The sequence below is a fragment of the Ursus americanus genome, chromosome 34 (genome assembly GCF_024610735.1).
Source record: "Ursus americanus isolate L20-20 chromosome 34, mUrsAme1.1.p, whole genome shotgun sequence".
Taxonomy (NCBI): Eukaryota; Metazoa; Chordata; class Mammalia; order Carnivora; family Ursidae; genus Ursus; species Ursus americanus.
The window spans coordinates 26,901,438-26,917,941 of record NC_142160.1 but is presented as its reverse complement, the minus strand read 5'-3'; the positions used below and the strand labels follow the sequence as shown (position 1 = coordinate 26,917,941).

At 43.8% G+C, this 16,504-nt stretch overlaps 1 protein-coding gene and 1 pseudogene across 19 annotated transcripts in view; both read right to left on the bottom strand.

Moving 5' to 3' along the window:
* AOPEP (aminopeptidase O (putative)) overlaps positions 1–16,504 on the bottom strand; it is a 323,900-nt gene that overhangs the window by 113,024 nt on the left and 194,372 nt on the right. For all 19 annotated transcript variants that reach the window (XR_006776735.2, XR_015722917.1, XR_015722920.1 and 16 more), the window contains 2 exons: positions 6,277–6,379; positions 5,542–5,649 (listed from right to left, as the gene is read on the bottom strand). Coding sequence is in view for 9 of the 19 variants with exons in the window: in XM_045780965.2 (XP_045636921.1) it covers positions 5,542–5,649; positions 6,277–6,379 (211 nt within the window). In the remaining 10 variants the exon portion in view is untranslated. The remainder of the gene's footprint in view (positions 1–5,541; positions 5,650–6,276; positions 6,380–16,504) is intronic.
* On the bottom strand, positions 403–5,534 carry LOC148107189 (ATP synthase F(0) complex subunit C2, mitochondrial pseudogene; annotated as a pseudogene).

Here is a 16,504-nt window from a genome sequence, read left to right as displayed (position 1 = left end):
GGGAGAAAAACCCAAATGTGTTCAAAAATACAATTAAGACAATTTCACTGAAAGAAGAACAGAAGGTAAGACTGGAAGTGCACACTCCTTTGCAAGAAAAAAAAAACTGATGCAGGCTCATAACACCAAGCTATTTTCTGAGTCAATTACTAAATGTCAAAGATAAAGAAAGAATTCTTCTGTCATCTGAGTGGCGTAAAGAGTAAGTAGGCTGACTTCAAAAGTTTCCACAGTGGGGCACCCGGGTGGCTGAGTCGCTTAAGTGTCTGACTCTTGATTTCGGCTCGGGTCATGATCTTGAGGTTGTGAGATCGAAGCCCTAAGTCAGGCTCCACTCTTGGCACAGAGTCTGCTTGCCCCTCTCCCTCTGATCCTCCCCTCCCCTATCCCTCTCCCCCTCTCTCAAATAAATAAATAAATAAATAAACAAACAAGTAAATAAAATCTTTTAAAAAAAAAGTTTCTATAGCATTATTAATCAGAAGGCAGTTAAGCAACAGCCACAAAGTTCTGAGGAAATGAAAATGTAACCAGAGAATAGTATACCCAGCCAGCTTGTGATTCAAATATAAAGGCAACAGACATTCTCAAGCACACAAGAACTCAAAAGTCACAGAAGCAGTAAGTCTGCAACTCGAACATCAATTTGATAACAAAATTCAGCCAACAAAAAGTGGAATCAAACTAAGGCACTCATGACTATAGAAGCATGGCAAAGTGACTGGGGGTGAAACCGAAGTCCTTTAAATCTGGAGCTAAGACTATACAACTATGCAGAGTATGGTTACAGCACATATAACAAATGATATAAACTTTAACTATGTAAAAATAATTAATTATGAAAAAGTTTGAATTGGGGGGAATGTAGTAGAAGTACATAAATGCTAATTTCCTCAGCTTTTACAGAAGTGAATAGACTGATGCTTTCTAAAAATGGAATAAGTATCTAAAGAGGGAAACATAACAACTTCAACCTCAAAGATTATTTTTTTTGTAATCATCCTTCTTGACTATGGAAGAATCTCTTAGGAAATGGATCTCTCTCTTACGTTTATCCGAAGTTCAGGAAAGTTCTTTGCATTCACTTTAGTTCCTTTCTCATTTGTTAAATTCAAGTAAAATAAAATTGAAAACACTTAATTAAAAAGCACATGTAATATAATTCTACCTTTGTAAAATTACTTCTGCATATACCTTTGTATCTTTACAGGTGTATACACATATACATACAGATGCATGTATACATATGATGTAACATACAGAAAGAGAGAGAATAGTGTAAATCCTGGAATGAAGTTCACCTAATATTAATTACGGGTATTTATAAGTGTTGGGATTTTAAATAGTACTTCACATTCTTCTTTGCGCTTCCATGTATTGCTTGAATTTTTTTATAATGAGTATGTGTCAGTTGAAAAGCAATAATTTCCAAACTTACTGTGGTACTTGCAGAAATAGAGATTGGTGGAATAGAATTAAGAGTCCAGAAAGAAGCTCTTTCATTTATGGTCAATTGATTTGCAACAAGGATGCCAAGACAATTCAATGGAGGGAAAGAATAATTTTTCAACAAGTGGTCATGAGACAACTGAATATTCACATGCAAAAGAATGGAGTTAGAGCCCTACCTCACACCATATATAAAAATTAATTCACATGGATAAGATACCTAAATGTAAGAGCTAAAGCTATAAAACACTCAGAAGAAAACATAGGAGTAAATCTTCATAACTTTCCATTAGGCAATGGTTTCTTACATATGGTAGCTAACGTATAAGCAACCAAAGATAAAAAAGATAAATTGAACTTTATCAAAATTAAAAATGTTTGTGCTACAAAGGACATTATCAAGAAAGGGAAAAGACAACCCATAAAATGAGAAAAAATAATTGCAAATCATATATTTGATAAGGGATCTGAATCTGGAATATATAAAGTACTCTAACAACTCAAAAATAAAAGACATCCGAAATAAAAAATCGGCACAGGATCTAAACAGACATTTCACCAAAGAAGATATACAAAAAGCCAATAAGCACATGAAGAGATGCTCAACATTGGGGCGCCTGGCTGGCTCAGTAGGTTGGTGAAACATGCGTCTCTTTGATCTCAGGGTCATGAGTTCAAGTGCTGGGTGTGGAGCCTACTTTAAAAAAAATGCTCCACATCATTAGCTATCAGAGAAATGCAAATTAAAACCACAGTGAGATACCATTTCACACCCACTAGGATGGCTATTTTTAAAAAAACAGAACAATTGCTGGTAAGGATGTGAAGAAATAGGAACACTTGTGCACTGTTGGTGAGAATGTGAAATAGTGCAGCCACTGTGGAAAACAGTATGGCAGTTCCTGAAATACAATTAAGAGACAAGAAGGCAGGGACTCAAACATTTGTACACTAATGTTCATAGCAGCATTATGACAAGAGCCAGAAGGTGTAAATAACCCAAGCATCCATCAACGGATGAATGGATAAACAAAATGTGGCATATACAGACAATGGAATATTGGGTCTTTCTTTTTTTTCTTATTCATACAGTACCTATTTGTCTTCCCTCTGTCAAACCCTGAGCCAACCACTTTCCCCAGGCTGCCTGGGGAGGTATAGGAAAAGGAACATACAGGGCAGATCAGACACGGGAGAAAGACCTATGGGAGGTGGAGACGGCCTCTCCACATGGCGAAGAGGATGAGAAAAGACCACCATCAGGCAAAAGAGCGCCATGACGTCCGGGAGGGCAAAGCCCAGAATGGCGTAGGAGAAGAGCTGTTGCTTCAGAGAGGGATTCCCGGCATAACCAATGATGAGGCTCCCAAACACAGTCCTAACTCCACCCCCAGAGCCAGCCACCCCCACCGTGGCAGCCACAGCCCCAATGAACTTGGCCGCTGTGTGGATGTCCCTCGAAATGGCGCTGGTTCTGAAGCTGCGGCTGGGAAAAAGTGAGGTCAGGGGAAATGGGGCTGCCAAGCTACTGAGGCTCTCATCTGTCAACGTCCCCGGTGGCTTTCGCACCACTGGACCGCTGGCAGACAGTGATCGGCTCAACAGCTCAGAGGCGCTCCTGATCAAGAAGGGGCTGGAGACGAACTCCGCACAAGCGGACATTTTCGGGGATGAGGGGCTGTGGCAGGAGAGCTGTTCCCAGTGCAGAGAAGACTGGAATATTCAGTCTTAAAAAGGAAGGCAATCTGACACGTGCTGCACCACGGATGAACCTTGAAGAAATTATGCTCAGTGAAATAAGCCAGTCACAAAAGGACAACTATTGTACGATTCCACTTACATGAGGTACCTAGAGCAGTCAAACTCCTAGAGACAGAAACTCGAGAGATGGTTGCCAGGGACTGGGGTGGGGGATGGGGGAAAGGAAACAAGATGGAGCTATTGTTTAATGGGTCCGAGTTTCGGTTTGGGAAGATTAAAACATTCAAGAGATGCCTGGTGCTGACAGCTGCACAACAGTGTGAATGTACTTAATGTGCCGAACTACACATTTTACAATGGTTAAAATGGTAAATTTTGTCACATATGTTTTACCAAAGTTTAAAAAGTAAAACTTGAAATAAAGAATGGAATGAGTGCTGCTCCGTGCTACCACATGAACCTAGAACACACTGTGCTACTGAGAGAATCCAGCACAGAAGGCCACATATTCCTTTTTTTTAATAGTAATTATCATTTTTTATTAAGTATTGATACCACGTTGTTTATAAAAGCATCTTCCTTGTGTAATCTAATTTTTTAATAATATTTTTTATTATATTATGTTAGTCACCATACAGTACATCCCTGGTTTTTGATGTAAAGTTCCATGATTCATTAGTTGCGTATAACACCCAGTGCACCATGCAATACGTGCCCTCCTTACTACCCATCACCAGCCTATCCTATTCCCTCACCCCCATCCCCTCTGAGGCCCTCAGTTTGTTTCCCAGAAGAAAGGGGGGGGGTAAACAGAAGGGGGAATGAACCACGAGAGACTATGGACTCTGGGAAACAAACAGAAGGCCACATATTCTATGACTCCATTTATGTGGAACAGCCAGAAGAGGCAAAACCACACAGACAGACAGTAGTTTAGCAGTTGCCTGGAGCTGGGGGAGAGGGGCGGTGGGGGAGGTGGAAGTGGGGCGGTGACAGCTAATGGATATAAGACTTCTTGTGGGGCTGATGAAAATATTCTGAAAATGGCAGAGTGGTGAGGGTTGCACAACCTCGTGCATATACACCACTGACTTGTACACTTTAAAAGGGTGAAATTTATGGTATATGAATTATATCTCAATAAAGCTGTCATGAAAAACCAATAAAGCTGTTGTTCAGAAAAGATAAACAAAAGAAAACCTGAGCGAACTGGTAGAGGGGGCACTAAGTGTTCCACGGGAAGTTGACATCAGAACCTCAGAAGTCACGGGACGTGCAACGCACTCATTTAAGACTGCAGTAGCTCGCCAAGCAGCGGTTTTAGGCAGCGGGAGTTTGGGCTAACTGGTCCACCAAGCATATAAGACTTCTGAGCCTATTTTCAAGATGCCTTTCCAAATATATGTTTAGGAAGACCCTCCACTCCCCCCAACCAAAAGAAAAAAAGAATGTAGGGGCAAAGAACAGTCATCTCATCCTGTTACACTCACACTACTCCCATCGTATGTGTTCAGGCTGTACACACACATGCATCACATCTAACACTGTGGACAACGTGACTTCCAAACTGTGTACAAGCACCACTGTCAAATATCAAGAACACCCATCAGACCATCTGTGTTGAGGCCGCATCCTCTGTTCTCTGTCAGTCACAGCATTGTTTTCAGAGCCTCTCCCTCTTTGCTAACTTTTTTGCTATGGGCAGCCCGGCCCAACAACAGTATCAGCTGACAGTGTCTTTCTCAGAGAGTTTGGTGGCCCGGCTGTCTGAATATTTCAGCATATCTGTTATTAACTGATTTGTTGATCAAATATATATGGCGCATGTATGGTGTGCTGATTATACAGTAGGTACTGGTGAAATAAAGAGTACGGTCTGCCCTTGTCGAGCTTATGCACAGAATGGAGGAGATAGAAAAAAACAAATGGACCCACCAATGACAATATAATTATGAATAATGGCAATGACAATGAAGGCAATAACAAGGGCAAAAAAGAACATGGCGGGTACATATCTGTTCAGCGGGGGTGACTCTGAGATTGTGGTATTCAAGCTAAGACAAAAGGATAAGAAGGAGCCAACCTTGCAAAGATCATTCCAGGTAGAGGGAAGAGCAGGATTGCGTTGTTTTTGTTTTTAAGGTCACGTAAGGTGTGACTATCCACATCCCAGTGCACAGGACAGTTTTGGGTTACAGTCTGTCCCAAAGTTATAGGGAGCTCACCCTCCCCGAAACATCTCCCTGTATTCACTTCATTAACTCCCTACTTTTCCTATTGCATTAAATTGTAAATCTTTCCCCTACTTTTTTGATACTCACATAACCTAGTCCCCACTTGCCACACTCCCTCCAATTATATATCATGGACTCATGACGACTCATAAATTACCTGGGAAAGAATCAACTGCCCATGAAATGTGTGCACAAATTTTCTTAAAAATGCAAAATAGGTGTCATCCCCAAGTCTTTGGGCAAGGAACCGGAGAAGGAAATAGCCCTGGAAGAAAGGAAGAAAAAAAAGTTGTCTATTACGAGTTCATGAGAAAGCTGCTTACGACACAGCCAACTCTAACTTCCCCCCAGCGCTTTCTGCACATAGAGAATGTTCTGTCTGACCTGTCCAGGGCTGCCCTTCAGATCCTTACCAGGACGGCTGGACCTGAAAATTAGGGAATGACTAGTCTGCTTTCAACCCTTCTGTTAATGGTATCACCATCTCGTTTTTCCTTGGTTTATATGAAACCTGATGTCCATCAAGGACCAAAAGTGAGGAGGGGCCCAGCTCCTGTCTCCCTCAGCTAGCAGGAAAAGCCTTCACAACTTAAAATACGTCCTTATTCCTCCTGTCTTCTACTTGGAACCTACCAGCAATTTCAAGATTCTGCTCTTCAAAACCGGTATGAAGCAGAGAGAAGGGAAGTACAAGGCAGGAAATCTAATTCATGGCTCATTTTGGGGGTATGAAGGGTTTTAAATCTTGAACTCTCAGATACCTGCCCAGTCAAATGATATTACAACGTGGATAGTCTTTTTGTTTTGCCCCAGCCATGTTTATATGTTTTCATGTATAACCTAACGAGTATTGCCCTGTAACAACTGGCTTCTGCCACTTAGATGCACTTACCTTTAAATAATGAACCTGCATGAAGACCTTCTCGGGATTGAGCCCATGTTTGATGACCGATGATCCTGAGTCGCTCACGTGGCCAGTTTTCTCTTTATTGGGTCTAAAACGATGCAGTAAAATTCTGTTTAAGTATGCACATTTTTCAATAATTACACCACAATATCATCTTATTTCTTGTTTTCAAAGTTGCTCAACAGTGTCTGAGGTCTATTCAATTTTACCAGGTATAATTTAAAACAGTTTATATTATAAATTCATATATTAAACAAGGAGGGATTTATATTTGGGTTGGCAACCCGAGGTTGGCTATTGGCAATATTTTACATCATCTTATCCAGGATTAAAGCCTGCCAGACCCTCAAGGAATCTGAGCCGCAGTAGGAATTATTTAAGAACCTATGGGCTTTTCGTATAGTGGGAGTGATGGACTGGGAAATGCAATGGAAAATGCAGCTTTACTCAGAAGGGCAAAGAACTAATATCTTTTAAAAAAAATTCTGAAAGCCCCAATGTTATCCACTTCTTTCAATTTGCATTTAAGCAGTTAAGGTTTAAGAAATATTTGTACTCTGAAGCCATTTTAGAATATCAAAAACAAAAAGAAAATTCATAGCAGCCCATGTTTTTAGAACAGGTAGAGACATTAACAGCATAGACTTTAACCTGTTCATTTCACAAGTGAGGGAAACTGAGGCACACAGAAATTAAGTCTGCATCCCAAGTCTCATAGCTTGTTTTGAGTCGTGGTGACCTCAGCACTGAAACCAATGTCTCCTTATTATCTATCAGGATGCTTTCCATTTTGTTCTATAGCTTTAAGTATTTTTTAAAGATTTATCTATTTATTTGAGAGAGAGAGAGAGAGAGACAGACAGACAAAAGAGCTGGGGGGGAGGGGCAGAGGGAGAGGGAGAGAGTCTTAAGCAGTCTCCCGGCTGAGCATGGAGCCCGATGTGGGGCTCCATCTCACGACCCTGAGACCAAGACCTGAGCCTAAACCAAGAGTTGGACACTTAATCAACTGCGCCACCCAGGTGCCCCTATAGCTTTAAGTATTTTTTAAAATTCCTTTAAAAAATATAACTGGGTAATAACGAAGCTTCAACAACTAGCTAAAATCAAAATGAGTGGTAAGGTATTTACAGCTTTCAGCTGCTCTAAAACCAGTCACTTACTGGACAGACAGACTGAAGGGTGTGATTCGGGGTGAGGGGAGGCAAGGGCTGACCAGCGGGTTGGCACATCAGAAAGGGGGGAGCTTATTTTTCAAAAGTAGTGTGGTGTTACAAGGTACGTGGCCTTTGGAATCCGAGACACCTGGTGTTGAATCTCAACCCCACTTGTTACTACTTGCTCCTTATTGGCAGATTACTTAAATTCCCTTACCTTCAATTTACTCACTTACAAACTGGGAATAATCCCACCTAACTCCCCAGTTCCTGTGGGGAATAATTGAGATAATACATGCAAAGCCCCTAGCAAGGGCCAGGGCTACAAAAATTACTCAGTAAACTTCACAAAATATTCTAAAGTTGTTAGCAATAAATACTGCTAAATTCAAGCTTAGTCATCTGATATTAGAGGCAATGAATTTCAGTGGTTCATCCACTTAAACTCATATGCTCACAGACACAAATGTGTAAGGATGCTGGATCCGAATGGAAGTGCCTGAGGATGGCCCAGTTCGCCAGTCAGGACCTCTGCAGTGTGTTGTTCTAGCTGCCAAGCAAGAACCCCTGATTGAGTCTCCGCAGAGTATTCCAGTACATTATCTCAGCAGACATAAGGCACGGGACCAGCAGATTCCTAAAGTAGAGACAACAACCGGCCACCAGAGCTAACTGCATAGTTGCAATTTTTGTGCTTGATCCCTGACTTACATACATGACCATACTTGCAGCAATAACTAGTCTCTTTCATCTTCATTTAAGACTCCACTGAAAAGCACCAGCTTTATTCCTGCTCTCAAGTTTGTCCTGGGACTGAGCGTTTTTATAAAGAAAACCACCCTGGCTTTGATAGGCAAAGCCCACCACCCACAGCCTTGGCAGGAGGACGGCTTCTCAGAGTCGGCCTAAATTCAAACCAGCTTTCCCAGCCCCAAGAGGGACAGACTTGCTGTGAGCTTCTTATGCCTTAAGCTTTGTACTGAGACTATCGGAAGGGGAGGGACACGGAGGACCGACGCAAATCTCGGCTCCGAAGGCTGGCTTCTAGCTCAAGTTCCTAGTGACGCCTGTAGTTGGTGCTTTTTTCCCCTTTGCCTAAATATGTCCTTCCAGAAAGCATCCCTCCTCTTACTTTCTTCTTTCACCTTCTCCAAATGAAGAAGTGTTCAAGAAAATTCTTTTATGCTGACAGCATCCAAGGCAAATATACAAGTCCCCAAGAGATTCCTTTTAAAGTAGACATCGTGCTGGAGAAAGCAGTGCGCAGGAAAGCTTTATGAGAAATCAAAGGGAGTGGTTTTTACGAAGAAAAGATACTCTATGAGTGGGAAAAAGGTGACTTCCATTTCTGTGCTACTCCAGCTCTCGTGAGCCCCTTATCCCAGGTCTAGGCAGAGAGACAAAGCACGGAGAGAAAGCAGGAAACAAATCAATTCCCCCTTCGTGCAAAAACAGATGATTCTCACAGGTGAGTGACAGAAGACACGCCCAGAAAGACTACATGCCGATGTATGATTCCATTTAAATAATTATGGTCAAGGAATAGGCAAGAGACCAGAATAACCAGAATAATGCTTACCCTTGGGGGCGAGTATTGACAGAGCAGGGAAAAAAGAGGAAGGTTTCTGAGATGCTGGGAACGTTCTATATATTGATGTGAGTGGTGCTTTCACAAGGATACATAGTAAAAATCTACTGAGCCATCTAGAAATACCTATGGACTTTATGTACGTTACATTTCAATCAGAAAGTTAAGAAAAAATAGATGCACACAAGGCAGTACATGTTTTGTGAAAATAAAAGGGAATCAGTCTAGAAAAGGAGCTTTGCTGTTCGCGTGCCATGAACGCAAGATGAGGATTGACGACGCCCTCTGCACCTGAGCACCAATGAAGTATGTTTTTGAAATGACGCTGGGAGAGGCAGAAAGAACTGTGGCAGATACAACTGGCTCAGTCCCATTCTCATCTACCTTCTTTCTTGCCTCTTACACAATTAAAGCTGAAAAGCAAAATGCTCACTTTCCAAGTGTCCTGGCAGCTATGAATAGTCAGAAAACATGGTCCAAGCCAATGAGACAACTGTGTTGAGGTGGGGTTCTGGGAGAGCTTTTGCTTTCCTTACAATAGATGGAAGTATGACTGGTAGACGGAGGTACAGCAGCCACCTTGCAACCAGGAGACAGTAAGTCAATATGCTATGGAGACCAGAATCCATCAAATGAAAGAATGTAAATAGTCTTTAACGGGATCATTCAGCTGCTGGCCAAGCCTTCAAACTTTTTATTGTCCGAGAAAAGGAACTCTCATTTAAGTCAAGATTGCTTTACTATTCTATTAATTATAGCCAGATTCATTTCTAACAGATGGAGAATTGAACTAATACTATCAGCTACCATTTCCTGTTAACCGCCTGTGCCAGGGACTCTGTCAAGCTCTTCTTACGCATCTTGTCCTTCTACCCTCCCAAGAACCTGCTAGGGCAGGTACTATGATTATGCCCATTGAAAGCACTGGAAAGTGAGACCTGGAAAAGACCACAAAGCTAGTTAGTGGCAGAGTTGAGGCTGGAACCCAGGTCCACGGAACACCGAAGTCCCTGCTGAACGCTGGGGCCTTCCCAATATCCAGGCCCCCATGGTGGCTGTGCCGAACATAAGTGGAGAAACCAAGACAAGTTGCTTACCCTCCCTGAAGCTCAGTTTTCTCACGTATAGAGAGTGTGATGAGGCTCAGATAATTTGGAAGCACTTCGTAAACGTCAAAGTGTTAAGCATTTCTTGAACATTACACACCAGGGTTTATTTCCTTGGCTGGAATACATGGAATGTGAGAGATCAAGTTACCAAGGTCGTTTGGGTTTAAATGCCCTTGGTTTCTGTTGTACCTGGCACCGAATGTAACAACCAAGATTAGCATGACCTTTCCCTTCCTGCCTCCTTGCTTTTTCACAGCACGCAGAAGTAATATGGACATTTAAAGAGCTGTCAGATAGCAGTGGTATTTGATACACAGAGATTTGCCTTAGAATCAAACCTCCGGAAGAAAGGACTGATTTTGCAGGAGTATCACCAAAGGTGGGATTTGCGAAAATGCCTCTGAAAGGTGCTCAGGCGTGTCTGCTTGGGTCCCGCTGCTCTGGCACAGTCCAGACAGGCCGTCTGCCAGCATTCTGCATCTCATACCCCCGGCAGTAGAAGCGAGAGCCACGAGATAGCTGCATCTATAAATGCGTTACCGGAGCGCCGGAGCCAGAGACTAAGCATCCCAGACACGAGACAGAAAGAAACGAGACGACCTCTCTTCAGCACTTCAACATGCCTGTCTGTCTATCAATCACAGCCGAACCACAAGGTGTGAAGGGCCGGGAGCGGGACCTCACTCACCCGAACCACAACGGAGGAAGGTAAATAGTACCCTTGTGCAGAAACGGGTCTCACGGTACTTCACTGAGCCCCAAGTGCACATGCGAGACCTACGGGGGAAGCAACGTTGGTTAAGAGTTTGGGTGTGAATCTTGACTCTGCCACTCAAGTGCCACGTGAGTCACCCAACCGCATGAAGCCCGATCCTTCAACTGTGGAAAGGGGACAGTGACTGTGACCAGGACACCTCATTAGGCTGCTGTAGCATCTAACAGCGCTTAGCCAGAGTTCCTGTCGGCACTTTGCAAGGACAGCATGAATGCTGCTGTTAGGTTGTCACGCGTTCTGACTGGAGTTCAGGGCATGCCGCCGACCCTGCCTTGGACAGGCAGAGGCAGTCACAAGACCTCACCCTGTGGTCCTATATGTTCTCATCAGGGGAAGCTGGGTGAAGACTACACAGGACCTCTTTTTTTTTTTTTAAAGATTTTATTTATTTATTCGACAGAGATAGAGACAGCCAGCGAGAGAGGGAACACAAGCAGGGGGAGTGGGAGAGGAAGAAGCAGGCTCCCAGCGGAGGAGCCTGACGTGGGGCTCGATCCCACAACGCCGGGATCACGCCCTGAGCCGAAGGCAGACGCTTAACCGCTGTGCCACCCAGGCGCCCCAGGACCTCTTATTTTAGTAACTTCTTGTTAGTCTAAAATCATTCCGGATTTAAAAAATATCTTAAAGAAGACATGACACATACACGAGCCCTTCCACCTTTCCTTTGCGAAACCGAATTTTGAGTGTAAACCCTTCAGGGGTTGGTCTTTCAAGCTGCTCCCTGCCGCATCGTCAGAAAACAAACAGAAAGAAACAACAGATTTCAGGTGTTGCCTACAGTTCTAGCAAGCTAGGTCTGGGCAGACTCCTGACACACAAGCCCACAGTCTACACCACTCTGTGAGAAAATGACTACATTTCTGGGTAAAAAAGGAAGGCGGAATGAGTCAAAGTACAGGAATCTTATACCCTCCATTTGTTTTTGCCACAATGGTCCCGTCTATAAAATGTGCATCCTTGGCACGACTGGACTACCAGAGAAGAGCGGACGGAAAGTCGTGCCCACCTTTAACTAATGATGTTGCATCGTGTCAGAGCTACTGTTTGGCTTGTTCGATTATCTGTGTGCTTTTCACAATGGATTTAACAGTTATCCAGCCTGAAGTTTCTTCCCCGTCAGGGACCATTATCCTGCAGCCGACACAGCAGGATACTGCTCTGGTGTTGAAATAGGCAATTGCTAAGATGATTTAAGACAGAAGGAGGCTTCTCTCCAAGGGGCCAGAGGAAAGTGATGACGGTATATTCTGTCCCCTGGTGGTAAAAGGAGCTGGTGGTTGGAACCTATAGAAGGAGAGGTCAGCCCCTGAAGAAGGTGACAAGGAAGGAGTCTGTAGTTAGCAGAACTGTAGAAAACGCAGAGTCCACAAATTTTGATAAGCAGGGTAGGAACATGAAAGATGAAATTTAGAAAAGCAGGAGGTAACAAGCATCAGTACAAAACCAAAACAGTCCTGAGGTTTTGAGTGGCCATAAATCAGAATTTCTAAGAAACAAAATCCCAGAGAAAAAACAAAGAACAGATTAGTACAATGGTCTGAGCTGTATATTAGCACATTCGACACAGCAAGAGAGAATCTGGACATGTTTTCAAAGGAGATGAGGAGAAAATGGAGGGCACACACCTCACTATGACTGTGTGGGACGTTTCCATAAGGTGAATTTTCAGAGGACATGTTCAAAAGTTGAAAGGGGGGATGCTGGAGAAAGAAAAAAACAAAACAAAACTAAACTAAATACAAGAGCCCAGAAGCTGTAAAATCCTTGCCAGGAAGGCAAAAAGTCAGAATGAGCTGATGCTAACGGACACTGTCCAGGACAACGAAAGGGGCTTTAGAAGTCATGTTCACAGCATAAAGAAGACCATCTGGTAAGAGGCGACAAAACCAACAGAACTACTTGACTCCCACTTTGCTCCAACTTTCCCACTAAGGAGAATGACGTACATGGCAGAATGAGCATTGTTCTGTGGGACCTGAGGCCTGGGACAGGGGAAGGGGACTCCCTTCAAGAGTTCCAACCTGTCACAGCTCTGAAAGCTTCCACCGGTGATCACAAACCTCTGGGGGTATCATCATGGAGACACTGGGGAAGGGACTGGTGGGGACAGACAAATGCTCTTCTGATTGGTTAAGAGGAGGGAAGGCAAAATTTGCGACTGGGTTATTGAACAGAGAGCTCATGAGTGCTTAGAACAGAAAATGATGAACTATAGGAGTTAGCATAGGATCTAGAGGGCCACTTCCAGAAATTCACTGTGGGCATCAGGCATCCTGACTCCTACAGGGCAGCTGGCAGACTGGATGCAGAAGCGGTGAGTGTACGGTGTTTGTTTCATGGCTTGTAGTTTATTAAAAAACAGCGCTCAAGGCTGTTGATTAATCACTTGCTAGAACCAGGAGGGAGTAGTACTTAGGCCTGAGCCCAAGGAATGATGATGTATTGGTGTAACAGATTTGCATTTCAGTCCAAGCTGGGAGTCTAGCTGGTTGACTGACAGCATCCACGGTCAAGAACAGCAAGCACATGCTGAAATGAAGATCCAAAATTAATATGACAATAGTTAATAAGGACAGAGGTTTTAAAAATTAAGCCTTAGCCTATGAAAAAGATTTAGTACATTAAATTGTCTGTTACGTCAACATGCAGCAAGAGGTGATTGACGCGGCTTCCAAAATAATAGCCACACTGGTAGACGGGCTCAACAGGAGCAATGAGAGTGCCGCGGGAGGACTGCTGGGGAGCGGGTCAGACAGCGTGCAGAGCAGAGGTCTAGAGCTGGGCTCTGGAGCCAGGCTCTCTTCTACTTTCATCCCGGCTTGTCATTTACTAGCTGTGGAAACGTGGCCCAAAGCTTAACACCTCTATGCGTCGGTCTCCTCAACTATCACATGGGAAGGAAGATGGTACCAGTACCTATCTCACTATCTCATAGGGCCATTTTGAGGACTAAATGAGATAACATATGTAGAGTGCTTAGAACAACATTTGGCACATCGGAAGCACTCAATGAATGTTACCAAGGAGAGAAAAATGTGAGGAGGTTGGAATAGTAAGACCACCAAGAGAAGGTGCATGAAACTGGTTTAAAAATGAAATATGGTGCATGTGTGAGTGCATCCGACTCAATCAGTCCTGGTCTGTTCTTTTCTGGCCCAGCCAGACAAGAGAAGCAGTAACAGTCCTACTGCATTCTTCACAGGCGGAACCCCAAATAGACTGCAGGGCTCAGTTCAGGTGTCAGTTGGAGAAGGCCACTGTCGACAAAGACAACAACAAAGGACCAAGCCCAAGGAGGCAAGGGTTCTCTCAACCTTACATTGCAGATGACGAATTTCCAAAACTTGTGACCTAGTGACCAAGAAAGAAAAGGCCATGGTCTTCAAATATGTGGATTTGTGTGGGGCAGAACAAGGCAAATCCTGTGCCACTCTGGAAGTAAACGAGATGACCTGGCGGGCCTTACAGGGAGGCAGGTTTGGGCCCAGTTGGAGGAAGGCCACTACAGGACGGGTGTACCCAACAGGGAAACTGCTGCGTGCCAGCACAGGGAGAACCAGATCCTGGAAAAGTTCGGTAGAAGCTGGCTGGCTGGCTGTCAGGGATATGGGAGGTTCAGTGAAATCACGTTTAAGGGTCTTGCTGACCCTAATATTCGATGATTTTAGGAGATGAAATGGCCCAGAATAATTTCAGCTGCGGTATTCCGATGTAAAACAGTATCCGTCCCTGCCCTGGAGTCAGCGGGCTTGCTCTGTAGCCTTGGTCATGCCGGATCAGCATCAAGGGTGACTCTCACTAAAACCAACCAACAAACAGATAAATGAATCAGAGGAAACTCAACTGAATTTTCCTCAACTGCATGTATCTGGGGATAGATTTAGCCTAAGAATACAGCATTCAAGCAGTAAGAGCTTTCATGATCCTGTTCCAGCGTTGTAGTCTGAAGGAAAGGGCGAAGGAGACAGAGGTGCATAAGCAGTAAACCTGAGCTGGAATCCTCATGAGCCAGGTGAAAAGGAGCCCCACGCCCTGTGCACGGCGAGGGTGACCAGAGTGAAACGCAAGCCGGCAGTCGGCCACACACATTCAGAACACAGGAATACAGAGAACCTGGAAATTACGGGAGGGAAAAGGAGAAAAGGTAGCAAGGGAAAACTCTGTTGGTACCGCGTTGAAAAAACCCCATGACTCTATCCTGGAAAGAGGCAAATGAGACAAACACTGGCCTTCATTTTGTAAGGGGAGGCTAGAAGCCCTTTTTGAACACCAACAGCACGTGTGGTGCTGTGTGCCGAGATAGTGGAAGGGTTCATCTCATGACTCAACGAGGAGCAGATGGTCTGTGGGAGCTGAGGAAGGACGTTTCCCTGCTGGGCGGAGGATGGCACAGCGCTGGGGACTGGGAGCCACACGGGGTGGAGCCTCGCCTGGGTTTGCAGCCCAATACATACCAGGATATAAAACAGGATAAGTAGCTGGGAGAACAGCTCTCCTCCCAGTCTCGCGTGCAACTGTGTACGATTTAGGTCTTATATTTAACATGTTGTGCGTTAACAGTAAGACCATTCACCACAGCGTTGTTTGTAAAAGCAAAAACCTAGAAATCTCCAAGATGTCCAATGGTTAACAGGTGGTTACATCGTTAGTTGCGGAACATTCAAAAAAACGTACGTGTGCTGATAATACAACAACAGTCAGGATTGTATTATTAAGAGAAAAATGGAAGATAGAGCATGTAGTGGAAACAAATTAACACACACACACACACACACACACACACACACACTCACACTCATGCATATATACTTGTGCTTGAGGGATGCTTTCCCGGAAGTGAATCATCTCTAGGTGGGGTTGTTAACCACAGACACTGGAGAGGTCTTCCAGGCATCCAGGGCTAGAAATGGCTCCTTGGGTCCCATCCACTGCCCTGAGGACACCAGCTGCCTCCTGCCATAATTTCATCTTCCATCTCTCCTTCAGACATTGCTAGTCAACTCTGCTAAGGCTGCAACGATGTTATGAGACGTTCTAAAATATCCAATGATTTGCATCAGTCCCTCTCTTTAAAAAAAAAAATTGAGATATAATTCACATTATGATAAAATTCACCATTTAAAAAAAAAGTACAATTCACTGGTTTTTAGTATATTCATAAGGTTGTGTAACTATCACCAGTACCTAACTGCAGAACGTTTTCATCACCCCAGAAAAAAGATCCCACACCCACGGCAGTCACTTTTCATTCTCCCTTCACCCCAGTCCCTGACAACCATTCATCTACTTCTCGTCTCTATGGAGGTGCCTATTCTGAATATTTCAGATAAATGAAATCATACAGCACACGGCCTTTTGTGACTGGCTGCTTTCACTTAGCCTCAGGTTTTCAAGATTCATCCATTTTTGTAGCACACAACAGTACTGCATTCCTTCTTATGGCTGAATGATATTCCACCGTATGAATAGAACACATTTTATTGATTCATTCACCTGCTGATGGACATTAGGGTTGTTCTCACTATTGGCTATTAAGAATAATGCTTCTATGGGGGCGCCTGGGTGGCACAGCGGTTAAGCG